The sequence below is a fragment of the Platichthys flesus genome, chromosome 14, assembly GCF_949316205.1.
Source record: "Platichthys flesus chromosome 14, fPlaFle2.1, whole genome shotgun sequence".
Taxonomy (NCBI): Eukaryota; Metazoa; Chordata; class Actinopteri; order Pleuronectiformes; family Pleuronectidae; genus Platichthys; species Platichthys flesus.
The window spans coordinates 3,851,628-3,867,634 of NC_084958.1; the positions used below are offsets into that span (position 1 = coordinate 3,851,628).

Sequence of the window (16,007 nt, forward strand, 5' to 3'; positions counted from 1 at the left end):
TAAGTTAGGTCTTACCACTGATGTACATCCAAGTATTTCTTTTTTCTGTTAAGTTTAAGTTTTAATTAGTAATTTAATGCATTATGGATTGGGCAAAACGTCATGATTGACGGCTGAGACTGACTCATTAGTAGTCGAGCACATGTATCGGTGCGACCTCGCTACTGTGGCTCCATCCTCCGATTGCTACAGCGCAGACTCTGGCTGCAAATGACGCGTTTGCAGCCATCTTTATATAAAATCTATAGTCAAACCTTACACACAGAGTTTGGCAAGGATCAGAACACTTGGGACTGCAGGCCCCTTATTCCCACAGCCCCCAGTCAAACCCCCTGCAACAGACCTGAGACACCTGCCTCCGTCCTCTCTGTCTTTTATTTTAGTCTCCCTCTCCTGGATACAAGTGGCATGATGACGCAGGGAGCACCAGCAATGGATGACTCACAAAGCCGTTAGCACTTATATGCTTAATGTGCGAGTGTGCGCAACACACACACACAAACACACACACACACAAAGACGAAGACACACACACAGACACACACAAACACACAAACAAAATGAAGGAACCAGTATATAAGGCTGAAGTCTTCATCTCTTATTGTTCCCTTTCTAATGGCACACTGTAAACATCCAAATTAATTTCAAAAACCTGCGATTGGTGCAAGGTTGTGGTTAATCTGGCCTTTATATTTTCCATTAGGACACATACTAACAATAGATAATGTTACCCCATCATAATAGTAATAATAGTTATTAGCTTTCCCCATAGTACAGCAAGACAAGAAAGGGAAACTTAAGTGAAACTTGAGAACAGGGGTTTGTTACTGCATTTCAGTGACTGAAAGTTTCCAAACGCAGACAAGACAGACACACAGTTTCTCTGGTTATTTGTTTCTCTGGATGCAATCTGTGTCTGTCCACGCAATTTCTCTTTTGCTGTAGTGTGCACACCATTCACCACCATGGATGTGCACATACTGCGGTAATGTAATTGTGGCAGTGTACCGTTCTGAGTTGCAGAGAATACATCTACAACTAAGGCACAGGAAATAGACAAAAATGAATTTACATGTGTGTAGTTTTGGTACTTGCCTGCTGCGTCGTCCTGTCTTTAAACCATATCAGCTTTATTAGTTATTGTTGCACTTCGGAAGGAGCTATGAGGTCAGTGGTGTGAGTTGTGACTTGCAAGAGCACATGGACTGGTGCAAATGGGGTGTACTTTCTATACAATGACGTCCATGGCTGGCTCTTCAGTCAATTCTATTTTGTGCGAGGAGTTAAATGGGTCATCAGCGCCCAATGAGGTGGAAAGATGAATTCAGAAGTGTAGAAGATGATATTGGTGAAAACAGATGTAGTTTGGTTGAATGTGGTTTACAATATATGGAGATGTTAAGATGGTATGAAAAATAAAATGTAAATTAGATGACATTTTAGAGTATTGATGACTGCTGTGGACAATACAAGCGCTAAAGAGCAGAGAGTTTGAATTTGTCTTTTAACTTGTATGTTCGAAATTTTTTGTATTTATCCAGACAGTGTTTTTCCTGGGTGGTTCTCACATTGTTTTTGTATTAGTTTTAGTATCTGTAGTGTCTGGACTGGCAGTGTGTCTGCTGTAATATGTGTCTGTGTCCCAGATAAACACAGACTGATGCACAACAACTTAAAATAGGCACTTTAAAAACCATATCATGACAGGGAATGTTATCATTTAGGGAAACAGATCGCAGTATTTTAAATACAAGCATACAACAACGGTAATGCGTTTTGTTTTTTTTACTGTTTTTGATATTTTGTAACAGTATCAAGAAATAAAACGATTATTTACTATCATTCCTTGACAAAAATAATCTTATTATTGATGGGCCACAGGTGACAACTGGGACAAAATTCTAATTTGCCAATGCCCTGAATGAATCAATGATTTCGGTCTCGCTCTCAGTTAAAGGTTTAGTGTGTAAGATTTAGGTGAAAGGGATCTTTGGCACAAATGGAATATCAAATAATCATAGTGTCTTCATTGGTGTGTTTCATCTAATATATGAACTGTTGTTTCCTTTAGACTACCCTAAAATGGGCCCTTTCTATTTAAATACTTTCTATATACATCTGGTGCGGGTCCTCTCTATGGAGGCCACCATGTTTTTTACAGTAGCCCAGACTGGACAAACTAAACACCTTTTGAGTTTATAATAAAACTGAAGGTTACCACAGGTTCTCTGTCATGTTTGGAAGAGGAGGTTGAGGTGAGGGGTGTTCAGCTGCAGCATGCAACTTCACCACTAGATATCACTTTATTCTACACAGTGAACCTTTAAGTCAACAAATGATAATTAATCCAAGCCCAAGGATCCTGTAAACACTGCTTGTGGCCACAGTGGCAACTGTTAAGCAAAGGTTATAATAGATAGTACCAAAATGTATTTTTTTCAGACAATGGACATTAATGTGCAACACTATAATGCACCACTGTTCGGCAAAGGGATGATTTTCTCCTTTCCAAAATGTATAGTTCTTTTCGTAAAATCTTGAATGCATTATTTTCACTTATTTAAGCTGTTTATGAGAAGATAGCAACTATGGAAATAATGCCTTAAGTCTGTTTTTAACAAAAACATTTGTTAATGATATTCATTATTTACAGAATCCAAACTGCAGTGTTGACTGACAGTCCTTTTTACGTATTTTTAAGTTTTCTGCCAACAGGGAAGGATAAAGGTGTGGATGTAGAATGGGCTGTGTATGTGGTGAATGCAGAGAAGAGGTCAGAGACTATGTGTGAGGTGTGAGGTTTGTCGATGGTGGAGACTTACTCTGGCCTTGGCAACAGGGGTGCAGGGGTCTGATGTCTTGTTGTTCTGGGTGGAGGAGACCTGTGGAGACAACCACCCCCTGGTCAATACACCCTCAAGAAAACCACAGCATAGATACCAAGTAGCTAAGCTAATAAATGAGTATACAGCTTACAGTTTAAGCGGATGATAACCAAATGCAAGAGATAAATGCAAATACCCGATGTTCATAAGACCTGAACGGCCCTAAGGGATGAATTTGCAACTCTAACTCCAGGTAAATATGTTTTGTGAGAAGCTTGATGTGACTTGGTAACCGTCCATGCCTCCATCCCATTTTCTGCTGCTTGCAAAATTTTCCAGCTTCAGCCTCATCTTTGATTCTAAGCTCTGTCTTAACAAACAAACCAGTTCTGTTCTTAAAAAACAGCAACAATTAAGAATCAGTAACAGACTCTGTCTTTCTATGTTACTGGACAAACAATTCACACCAAAATTACATCCCGACTGCACTGTTGCCGTAATTCCCTATATTTAGTCCTTCCCTGCCCTCTTCATTAACATGCTCGCAGATGGTCCAAAACGCAGCTGCAAAAGATGTGCGAGCACATCAACTCTTTCCTGGCCTGTCTTCACTGTCTCCTTGTTCATTTCAATGAACACATTGTCCGGGAGCCAGAATTCAATTTAACACTCTGCTGATTGCTTTCAAGGCTGTAAATGGTTCAGCCCCATCTTATATCACAGACCTTATTCACCGGGACTCAGTCCCCCTCAGGCCTCTTAGATCTGACAATTCTCTGTTATGTGTCTATCCCGGTTTTAAAATCTAATCTAGACACATTTTTATTCTGTGGCCTCTTTAATCTTATTGTCTATTATTCTTCATTTGTCTTTTGTTGTTTATTCTTGTCTAATATCATAAAATGACTGAGAGGTGTGGCTCCATCTTACAGTAACTTTCTGAAAGTAGTTCCTAAAGTTGACTGTTTTTCGAAAAATATATCTTCAACTGAAGAAATAGCCTCTTAACAACCTCATGAAAACTACATTGCTTTTGCGTTTAGTATGGGAAGGTTTATGCTGCTCTCTACTGGACAAAACTGTCATGCAATAAACATTTTCAATTTAATTTCAAGTTGAGATTTGATTTTACTGTCACATTGACAAATATTTCAATAAAAATAAACAATTTGTTTGGTAAATAAAGTCAAAAACTTAAATTACAGGCCTTTAAATATGGATAGATGATTAAAAGATATGCAATCTTTCAACCATGTTCTGGGTCGATCCTGGGGTCCTTTCCCTCTAGGGACTTTGGTCCCAACACCAGCTGTTGCCCACTTGTCAAGAATAAGACAAAGAATGACTCATTTCCACATCTGTGTACACCACTAACCTCTCAGATGTGTATTTATGTTTGTAATGAGGGGGTTATATACAGAATCCACCAATAACATCCCTCTCTAAGTAACTGTCAACAACTTTTTCAGTCCTGCAATGATATTCTCAGTCACCTGAGGAAGAGCTGTTCTTTTGTTTTTCCTTCCATATAGCTTATATATTATATATTCCTTGTAAATATTATAACACTAATGGATTTGCATCATGTTCACATGTGCTGTGTCTCCAAAAAACGTCAACCCTGTTTACTAAAGGATTTCCCATAGACCTAAATGCAGAAATTACCTTTCTTATTGTTCTAGTTAAACTCAAGTAAATTTGGCAGCATGTGACTAAAGCTCCAGAAAAATATGCTGAACAATGAATCCGCTTTCAAAGTCACTTCGATCTTTTTGTCATGCAATCTTATTTTGACATCAGAACATGATTGGATGTCAATTGCCTTATGATAGCGTGCAGTGCACCTGTGTGGAGGCTTTTGGATTCTGATCACCCTGAAATAATCATTCATCCCGGTCTGTTTTTTCCTACCCTTCCTCCACCGGGCTGGTACTTGATGTTGTCGATGGATCCAATCTTGGAGCGGACGTTCTTCAGGTCCGGTGCATTGAGAGGCCGAGGGGTTCGATTAGCACGGGGCACTGGCGGCTTCTTCTCCATTGGGACCTGCTTGGGCACAGGGGGTTTGGTGAGGACCCGGCGGCGGTGCGAGGCGTTGTCACCGTTGATGGAGGCAGCCGGAGTAGCAGGAGTGGTGTTGGAGGCAGGGCGAGGACGGGCTACAAGAAAAAGGATACAGAAAAGTTACAGAATTAAGCTTAGACAATTCTTTGTAAAAATTGAAACGCTAAACCTTAAATGTCAGTCACAATAACCCATGTTCCTGTTGATAATCAGTATTAGCAACAATGTAGAGTTAAAAGGGTTTAAAAGTGACAATGTAATTGAATCATTAAAAGTTAAAGAGGGAGGAAAGGTGTTATACTCAGTAGTATTACTACTAGTCTGTGTCCAATCTCTGTATTAGTTACCTGTAGTCTTGGGTTTCTTGGCCTCTCCCGTCTTGCTCTCAGCCTTTTCATTCTTGTTGACTGTGTATTAAGGAAAGCACACAACCTTATTAACACTCATTAGAAACTCTGATGCTTCATCACTGTTGTCGAAACTTAGAATCCGGATGCAGGCAGATCTCACATAGTTCTACATCTGGTTAGTGGACAAGCACCAAGGCTGTGAAATTTGTGTTGCAGAATGAGATATAGTGTTGGTCCACTAACTTTTGCAAAGGCAGTTATGTTTTCTTCTGTTTGTGTACTAACAAAACAAGCACTCAACACTGGGGAGATCACACTTGGTGGATGCACTATGAAGTCATTAAATGTTGGTATCTGTGTTTCTAACAATCTTGGAATTTTGATATCTGAATGTTTAGTTCATGGAGGTGGATGAAAAAATGTTATTAAGTTTGGGTAAAATTTCAGAACTAATGAGTAGTACTGAATACTTTAGTTTAGCTCAATTTATTTTGAGCATATCTTAAAGGTTAAATAAAAAATATCGTTATGTCAATTTGTTATAGATATCCACAACATAAGTAGCAGTAAAAACAAAACAAAAAAGGACAAAATAGATATTCAGCAACATAAATGAACATAGATTAATATTCCATTTTCCTCCGTAAAAGAGTAGGAAGAAACACCATGCTTGTCTTTTCCTGCCCCTATTCTACATTAAATCCTCAAACAAAAATTTGAAATATAACATCCTGACCACTACACTGCTGTTGACTTCTGTTCTTCAATTGTCGGACCAGACTGCTCATGTTTGTGGGATAGACAAGAACCAAGCTTTAGCACGATAGCTTATGTGAGTCGGGTTGTGTAATAGGCCGCTGCCTCAGTGTGACTGAATGCTGAGTTTACTGCCTTTCATCAGCTGAATTGAAATCATGTTCCACCTTCAGAGACAGACACTAGAAAGATATTTTTGGGGAATTAATGCAAAACATTCTGAAATCAAACAAGTAGGCTATGTAGTTGTTGGTTTTGGATGATAATACACAAGAGGAGATACAAAGCATCACAACAAATGCTTCTCAAATACAGTTGATCTAAAAGCTGCTGGGATGAAAATTGTAGGATTAACAATGCCTCTTTTAGCTCCTAGTTGTGGTTTTGCAGCACATTTGCTGTTTGGTAAATATTTCCCCAGAAGTTAAAAATGAGACTCACAACTCCAAGTGAATGCTACTATCCGTGTCTGATACACAGACTTTTTGCTGTATTATTCATGGCTTCTTTATAATATTTATTGTGCCCTCCTGTGGCTCAACTATGAATTATATAATTATTCATATAAAAAATTGCAGAAACGGGGCCAGTAATGGCTGATAATCCGTAGAGGGTGAAGATATCCTGTCTGACAAATTCCTGTAGTGGATGTTCTGTGTTAGTTACATGTTCCAGATTGCTCAACTGTACAGGATATTCAATGTTTTCCTGAAAGAAGAATGTGTTACTTGCTGTCAGAGCAAAAGTGAATCTTTTCACAGTTTATGGAGGTGTGAGAGCATGTCCAAACAGCCACTTGGGCAACAGTTGCAGAAATAATGGAGATCACTCCTGAAGCTAAAATGAACTATGCACCGTGCAGTACAAAACTCACATCGCTGTGAATTGGATAAATGAATCATATACTCTGAGGATGTTGAGCTGCAGTGCACAAATGCAAAATGCCTGTTTGACTATACAGCTCAGACTGAGTCATAGATACCTCACGCAGTGAGGTGAGATACTGTTTGTGATGTGATAAAAATACCAGCCTGGTGTCTAAAAAGCCAACTCTTGAATCTGATAAAGAGTAACATATGGCAACAATTCTATTTGCTTGTTGCCTGGAGTGCTAGCAGGCTGCATTTCCCCTACTGCAGAGAGTTCAGGCCACAGTGCAATGGCCACACTATGATCCAACCAAAGCGGACCGGAGATACTGTCTGTGACAACAATGTTCATGTCACACAGTCAGGCACAGAGGGCGGGCAGTCACAGGTGTAATAAAGGAGATGTGACACGCTGTGTCGGTGCATGTGAGTGAGCACGTACCAGCAGCTTTGCTTGCAGGGGTCGCAGAGGAGCCATTCTTATTGGCAGCTGCACGTGGGGTGGTCGTGGCCTTTGGAACAGGTGGGCGTTTCTCAGCAGTACCATTGTCCGGAGTCTAAGAATCAGAAAAGAGCAGAAATTAGCTTTAGGTTTGCATTTTTTCGAGAGTCTATGGCCATGTCTTTATGTGTTTATGTTTGTGTGGCCTATCATGCAGCCATGAGAATTAAAAATGGTGAAGACAAATATGTCACATATAGCAAGGGAGGAAGGAGGGGCTAAGATCTTAATATTGTTGGATTTATAACAATATTATATCTTGTAAGTATAAGAGCAAATAAAATGCAAAAGAGATTTATTTCGAAATACATTCATTTTATGAGGGGTAACAAAAGGCCCTCCTCAATATTACACAGCAGGTTCCAACTCGCGTCCTGACAACAGAATTGTCACTGACAGTGTAACTGAAGATGATCTCAATGATCCCCAGTTCCATCTTACTGTCTTGGTGTGTGGTCACATGGTGGAGGCAAAAAGAGGGAAGGTGATCAGCGCTGAATGGAGGAGTCACTAGAAGGTAGTATATCAGCCATTCAAGACAGTCTCTCTAGGGTATCCTAGATTCAAGGAGTTTTGCTACAGCCTAATACCTTCAGAGACACGTGCTGCGAAGCCAATTCAATGGCAGGAGTAAGATATAAACAATGAACACTCTGATAATAAGAGTCAATATGTTCACTCTACCAGTCATCATATATCAAGCTGGAATGATTAAGCACAGCAAAGTGCTCATAATGCATGGAGGGATTGTTTCACCCTCTACAAACAGAAGGAGGTTGAGGATTAGTAAGTGGCAGATGCAGGATAAAACAAGGCGCATCCATGAATATATGAGGAAGCTGGACCCCTGGGATGAACTGGTGAGGGAGCGCCTCAGGCAGCAGAGGACAGACGGTGGTGAGGAGGAAACGGAAATATTATGTAAGACTAAGCCACTCTAAGGGATGTATAATTTCCAGATAAAGGAAGTGGCTGGCATTATGAGATAAAAGGCTCTAAGCAGCACATCTATAGGGGCTGGGGTCTGGCAAATAAGACAGGACCCAAGGTGCAAAGATGACCCTGAGACACTCCAGCAAACAGCAGCAGGGTGTAACGTGCAAGCTGGGTTAGTGTAAACCAAGAGGCATACACAGGTTACTAGGAGGGTGAAAAGGAAGGTCTTAGGCTGCATCCATCCTATTAAAATCCTACACAAAAGTTGTGGGGCCTTCAAATTCCAGACTGAAGAGGAGCTGCTGGCCAACCAACCAGTCATAAAGGTGGCTGACCAGCAGCAGAAGAGGGCAGTTGTGATAAATGTGACAAATACATTTGACAGCAGATTCGGCATGCAGAGCATGAGAAGAAGGGGCCGAAAGAACAACTACATAAGGTGTGGAAGTCCAACTTGGTCCCATGTGGTACTAGGGTATTGGGAGCTGTGGCCCCCAAACTGGGAGAGGAGCTCCAGCAGCTTCCAGGTATAACATCTGAAGTCTGTCCAGAGGACTGCAGTCATAGTAAGTAATCCTGTGCAGAGTCCTCAAACACTCAGGCCTCTGGTAGAGGGCCAAACTTGGGGAAGACCCCATCACTCCAACAGTGGCGTGAGACTAATCTTTCTATATCATGATGTACATCTGTTTATTATAATACTACATGCAGTATACTCACCTTGGCAGAAGTAGGCGGCCGCTTGGCAGCATTAGGTGTGGTCGCCTTGGTTACAGGGCTTTTTTTATTAACTGAAGCTGGGGTGTGGGACGGGTGTTTGGTCGAGGTGGCCTCGCCATTGGTGGAGAGGGTGGATGGACGGGGTTTGGTGGCATTTGGTTTGGTTGCACCAATGTCAGGCTGGTGATTATGCAATTAAAAGGAAGCCACAACAACAGCAACAAAAAAAAAAGAGTAGGGAGGGAGGGAGCGAAAGAAAAAGTTGGAAAGATAGAGAGGAGATATCCAGCACGTAGAGAGAGAAAAAGCAGAAGTGAAATCACCGATTGCAACGACAGCATGATATGGCAGCTCAGCCAGCAACCATCTGACAACAAGCCATTGAAGTATGCAATTTATAACTACTTTAAAAAGATAATGAGCAGTAAAAGAAAGAATTTATGTTTGAAATGTGAAAACATGAGCAGCAGTCTAAAAGTAGAATGCGATGTGGAAATCTGCTCTTGTGTTGTCATACACAAACATCACAAATCAGCAAAAACACCCAACAAAAACTGAGTCAGTAGTAAATTTTGAAAGATAGAGCTAGAAGCTCGGTGATGTAAGTAACTCTAAATGGGCTAGCTCTGTTATATAAAATACACTTTAAAAAACATCACAACGTCGAACGTTTATACATTATGCAAAAATCAAATGGGAATTCCTCATTATATTTCAATTGGAGTTGGGTGAACGATTTTTAATACATAATTATCATATTTAAAAGGATTCACGATAACGACAATATCAGAATATCTATAGAAGATAATACCAATCATCTTCAATTCACTTAATTGTGTATTTTGTGTCATGTTAGCTAAATATAAAAAAAAATACTAATACCCACTAGGGGAGTGTGAATGTGTTTGATTATAAGTATTGTTTACATAAAATGTCACTGTTATTGTAAAAACTGGTAAACCACAACTATCCCATGATGTATCTCCCAACACTAAGATTAAAGGTGAGTGAAAGCTCATTTTTCCAGTCATTTATTTGTATCATCGAAATCTTCCTTATAACTGTGTAAATAACATTCTTATCTTATCTTGTACTCAGACAGAGAATAAGAGTGGATGGTGCAACACAGTTAATAAGTTACACTGTGGCTGTGTCAGAATTCAACACTGTGACCACTGGACACCGCTGCTCCACCTTTTATCTAGACAGCAGTGTATTTTAGTATTCTGCTGGAGTGTGTGTGAGTGTGTGTGGGCCTCACCTTGCTCTTGCTGTCTGAGCTTGGCAGGGTCTTGCTGCCGTTGCTATTTGGGGACTTAGCTGTGCCCTTCCCTCCCTTCTCCTCCTTCTTCTCAGCTAGCTTCTTTTCCTCTTCCTTCTTCCCGTCTTTATTGGTTTTCTCTGGCTTGTCCACCTTCTCTGCCTTCTCGTTAGCCTTGTTCTTCTCCACATTCATCTTCTCTGCTTTTTCCTCGTCTTTGAGAATCTTCTCTGACTTCTGGTTCTTGTCCGGCACATTGTCTTTCTTTTGCTGCTCCTCTTTCTCTTTCTTGTCGAAAGCTTCAGTCTTCTCTGTCTTCGTAGACATGATGTCCATCTTCGGCTGCTTGTCCTTGTTGTCAGATTTCACTGTGAGGGAGAGAATGTCATTGTCACTGTTATTATATTTGATCAAAATCATAAAAAGTTAATGGATATTTTTTACTAAATATTGGAAGTAAAATGTATACTTTTAAAGCTGTCACTGTACATCAACCTTTATGATTGTTATAAAACAGACTCAGAGCCTCACTGGAGTTTGTGTGATACACCAATAAGGATATGCATATAATATGGTTATTGACACAGTTGATGAGAGATCTATAGAGCAAATGTTTACCGTTACTATCAATGGAAGTCTTTTGATGGTTTAATACATGCAAAGTAACTTATTTCAAGCATTTAAGCCACAACAGAAAAGAAATAGGGAAATTCATATATGTATTTACTAATTAGAAGCTGCTAAGGTTTTGTTAGTTTTGTAAATTTGTTTAAGGGAGATATATTCATTTAGTTTTTTTCCATTATTTGACATACAATAACATTAAAAACCAGTTATCACTGGCTGAACATACAGTCACTTCATCACTCTCTCTACAGATCGTGCTTGTTTTTTAGGAAGAGATTATATTGTACTTCTAGATATTGTATCCTGGATCACCCCCAAAAGTTACAAGGCTACGTATGTGTTGAATCCCCACTCTCACCAATCCAGGGGTCAGAATACATAGTTCAAATTTTTTAGGACAGTCCGTCAAGCTAAAAATGGGATGCTTATTTCCACTTCGAAGATCAAACTCGACAAAGCTGCACACGGTTATATATCAGCCAGTCATGCAACTGACTCACAGTCTGACACTTCTGCAGATACTGAATGTTCTTTTCCAGTTAGCGGAAATTGCAAACTGCAGTTTTGTTATTTATAGATTTGAGGTAAAATATCACTTAGCTTAGCTGCCCCGTTGATTTACCTCAACAATATTAGGCACATGTGGCATAAAATAATTATAAAACTTCTCCGTGCACCGCTACACCACTGCTGATGTCCCACTACATTCTGCAGTTTGATATTGTTTTCATATTCACTGTCAAGATTTTTCACACTCTCGTTGCAATTTTGTAGGACTGAGGGCGATGACTAATCATAAACCCTGTAGCCCAGCCTATAGCCACAAAATAAACTCTGAAATGGATATCATCATTTTGAAACAGATCTCAGACCAAATAAAAGGGAGCAACAAATATATATTTCTTCCGAAAACATATATATCCTTTAGCTGAAGAATTTCTCTGCACACAAGACCAGATCTGACCATCGGGAATTCCCCTCAAAACTTAACCATCAATGTTTGTCCATAGTAAGTTCTTCTGACTTTAGTTAATGATGCCAAAACAGAACTTTACAAAAGATATTTAAGTGGTCTCTGTTCATACGCAGGAAACAGTGGCTCCTCTTTGGCTCTTACCACTTATTAACAAGCTTAACAAGATCACAGGTCACTCTACATCCAATCGGAGCAGACACTGCAGGAGTAGGAAGACCAGTCTGTAACACCTGAGCCAAGCTCCTGTTTCCCTCCAGGGTGGCCCCTGGCACAGTTCAACTTTGTTTGTTTCAGCTCTTTCTGAATAAAGGGCAGGACAAGGAGCATGGAGCTGCCATGATGCATGTCTGTTTGCTACTGTGCAGATGACCGTCTCCTGTCATTGAACGCACTGCACATCTACATGAGCAGTGCAGTGTTAATTTACATTGCTCTTCTATTTTACATAATTTTAAATGGGCATGTCAATAAACTATAACTTTTAATGCATGAAGAGTCGGTGAAGAAGTAATTTCCTCTGATAGTACAAGTTGCTATCCCACAGCGGCTATACGAGAATCTCCCAATTGAGAGTTGTAGCCTACATGCGTATTTATACACCTGTCTGACATTGACACACATAGGTCAGGGTGTAACAGAAAATGACATTCTACACTTTGAACTGGATTTTATAAATATCAGTTCAGTGGGCCTCATGCAAGAACCATTGGTACTAAAAGGCCTGCTCTTAGGGTGTGTGTATGAGTTATTTAAAAGAACCTGCCAATTTTCTCATATTTGGGCCCAGACCTGTTGTAGGAGACCCATGAAATGTATTTTTCACTAATGGATAGTCTATTTATTACTGAGGTGTAAATAAATACATAAATTACAGGTAACAATTACGTTGACATTTTTCTGTTCAACTCTGCAACAGACTGTTGTCGTAAGATTGTGAGCGAACAAAATAATTGGCAAGCATCTTGCATAGGGTGTGCACAGAGATACAATGCAAGCAAATCTCACATTATATAGCTAAAATTCAATACTGTTTCTAGGTGATGATGTATTGCTCAAACTTCCAGGCACATGACACCTTGTCAACCAGCAGACAAGAGAGGATCACTCATCAACACGTGTCCTATTTGTGCTGTAGTAGAGCACGTAATTGGTGATGTAAAGGCCGGGTGGATGAGCCTTGACACAGGTGGTGGCGAGCAGATCTACACGTCAGAGACAACATGTCAGATTTTATAATATTGCAATGGATGAAGGTGTAGACTGCAGATCCAGCACTAACAGAAAACCTATTAGTGCACCTTGTGTAGTGTTGCAGATGTTTTTTCATTCATATTCGTGACAGAGACAGTAACCTGGACCTCCTCCTGTTATAGTTTTTAAACTATTTTCACATTGAATGAGCTTTTCTGTATTTCAGTGACTATGACACAGCATTTACAGGACAGCTGTAGTAGGTCTCTTCATTTCACAGAAGCTGCTATTAAATCTAGACTTTCCTCTCTGAGATTGGACCACAAACAGAATAATATACCATCCCTAATATCAGCTCTGTCCTTTGCTGAGGGAGCATATTTTCCTTGTCTAAACAGTAACTATAAACCCATTAAAACAGACTTGATTTGCTGCAGCTGCAGCATGAGGCTTCACAGTGACACCTACTTGTTTCATGAATTTTAATGTCCTTGATTCCAAGATTCCTTGCAGTTTTTTCGGGCCCGTCTGCTACATATTAAATATGCATCAGTATAATATATTTAACTCTCAGCAGGAAAATAACTGCAAAAACGTTATACCCAGGACAAACAGTCAAATGAAAAAATCTGCAAAATCTAGCCTGGTAAAGAAGGAAGGAGGCTGCGCTGCGCTGGGCAAGGAATCACGAGCTGCGGTACGGAGGAACTGTCGTAAGGATGTTTCAAGATCACAGCGCAGCTCTCGCTAAAAAGCGCGCTGCATTTAACGGGATAAAGCAAGCCCTTTACCAAAAGAACGTCCGGTTCCACCTGATCTACCCCGCCAGGCTACGCGTGACACACAGGGACGACGTGCTCACCTTCGACTCACCTGATGAAGCTCAGAGGTTCTACGATCAGAGGATTGGTAAAGAGTAATAATGCGGCAGTGTTTGCCTTCACTGTTTGGCCTGGAGACGGACGGTAAATAACGCATACTCTACTGTGTACGTGCGTAACTGCCTTTGCAACTATTCTGACATACGCCCTGGATTTAAAGGTACTGTGCTTTCACCCACGCTACGTTTGGGATAACATGTTTAGAAGGAGGGGGAAAAAAAGTGGCCCGGATCTTGTGTTACTGTGTGCTTACGTTCATGTTATGTATGGGCTAATATATACTTAGGGGGAACAAAAGAGAAGGGGACACATAGCTTTCCCATTACATGGATGTGTATATATATATATATATATATATTTTTTTTTTTAACGTCTAATTATTATTTTATAATATTTTTGTCCCCTTAGCCCTGCTTTTGCCTTCATGGCCTTTGTGTTAACCTTGTTAATATAATATACATTACTGGGAGCCTTCTTAGCTAGAAGCAAGAATATGATGTTCTACCGGAAGTTTTTGGAAACAGTGTTATGCCTGCAGCTTGCCTCAGGGAGAGGAACAAGTATAGGCTTAGTGTTAGTTATGTCTATGTCTGTGGTATGGGACAGGGTTATGGGATGGTACACCACTAGATTTATCTATTTTTTTATTATTTCTTTATCCCACTCTTTCTTAGTGAGGTCATTCATGAAGCTGTACACTTTTTTGTTGCGACCATTTATTTGCTTTACAGTTATTATTGCAATTCTATCCTTTTTCTGATTAACCATGGAACAAAGAACTAATGTAAGAAAGACTGATGTAAGATTTATTAGCTGGAACGTAAAAGGCTTGAATGGACCTGTAAAAAGAGCTAGAATATTCAATCACCTTAAATATTTAAAATGTGAAATTGCATTTCTTCAAGAAACTCATTTGTTGTTAAAAGATCAAATTAGACTCAGAAAAGCTTGGGTGGGACATATGTTCCACTCAAGTTTCAATTCCAAAACACGTGGGACAGCTATATTGATACATAAAAAAATTCAGTTCAGTGCTACCACTGTTATCTCTGACCCACAGGGGCGCTTTGTCATAGTTTCTGGGCTACTTTTCCACAAACCTGTCGTTTTGGTTAACATATATGCCCCAAACTGGGATGATGATAAATTCATGGGTAAAGTTTTCTCATTAATACCAGACATAAACTCACAACAATTAATTTTAGGGGGTGATCTGAATTGCACAATTAACCCAATATTGGACCGCTCTAATCCTAAATCTACAGACCCTTCAAAAATGTCCAAATCTTTAGCTTTTTTTATGGATCAAATGGGAGGTGTTGACCCCTGGCGCTCTCTTTTTCCACTTGGTCAATCCTTCTCCTTCTTTTCCCCAGTCCACCACTCATACAGCATTTTATTGATAGAAACCTTCTTCCCTTTGTCACAAATGCAGATTATTCAACCATAGTTGAATCTGATCATGCCCCAGTTTTACTAGATCTTGTGTTTCCTCCTAACAATTCGGAACGCCCTCCTTGGAAATTAGACAAAACCTTACTGGCTGAAATCATTTTGTGATTTGATAAACAAAGAAATTGATAACTTTATAGAATCCAATAAAAAAGATAACATCTCCTCCTCATTGCTTTGGGAGACACTGAAGGCTGTGATCAGAGGTGAGATTATATCATACTCAGCAAGAATCAATAAGATGTGTAGACTTGAACAAGACCAGCTTATTAAATCAATAAGCACAGTAGACTCTCAGTACTCTACGTCTCCATCCCCTGAACTCTATAAAAAAAAGCTTGACCTTCAAACTCAATACAACCTGTTGTCAACCGGTAAAACAGAAAAAATGTTGTTAAAATCACGTGGATATGCCTATGAGCATGGAGAAAAAGCTGGCCGTCTTTTAGCACACCAACTTAAGTCCCAATCTGTTTCTCAACAAATCTCACAAATAAGGAAACCAAATGGTGATTTAACTATTGACCCGGGAGAAATTAATGAAACATTCACCTCATTTTATTCTAACCTGTATACATCAGAGGCGACCAGTGATAG

General features: G+C 39.8%; 1 protein-coding gene across 2 annotated transcripts in view; it reads right to left on the bottom strand.

Annotated features, from left to right (window-relative positions):
* The window catches only part of map4l (microtubule associated protein 4 like), a 102,664-nt gene that overhangs the window by 11,682 nt on the left and 74,975 nt on the right, over positions 1 to 16,007 (bottom strand). For both annotated transcript variants that reach the window (XM_062404917.1, XM_062404916.1), the window contains 6 exons: positions 10,284 to 10,651; positions 9,023 to 9,202; positions 7,307 to 7,421; positions 5,237 to 5,296; positions 4,737 to 4,984; positions 2,823 to 2,882 (listed from right to left, as the gene is read on the bottom strand). In XM_062404917.1, the coding sequence (XP_062260901.1) occupies positions 2,823 to 2,882; positions 4,737 to 4,984; positions 5,237 to 5,296; positions 7,307 to 7,421; positions 9,023 to 9,202; positions 10,284 to 10,651 (1,031 nt within the window). The remainder of the gene's footprint in view (positions 1 to 2,822; positions 2,883 to 4,736; positions 4,985 to 5,236; positions 5,297 to 7,306; positions 7,422 to 9,022; positions 9,203 to 10,283; positions 10,652 to 16,007) is intronic.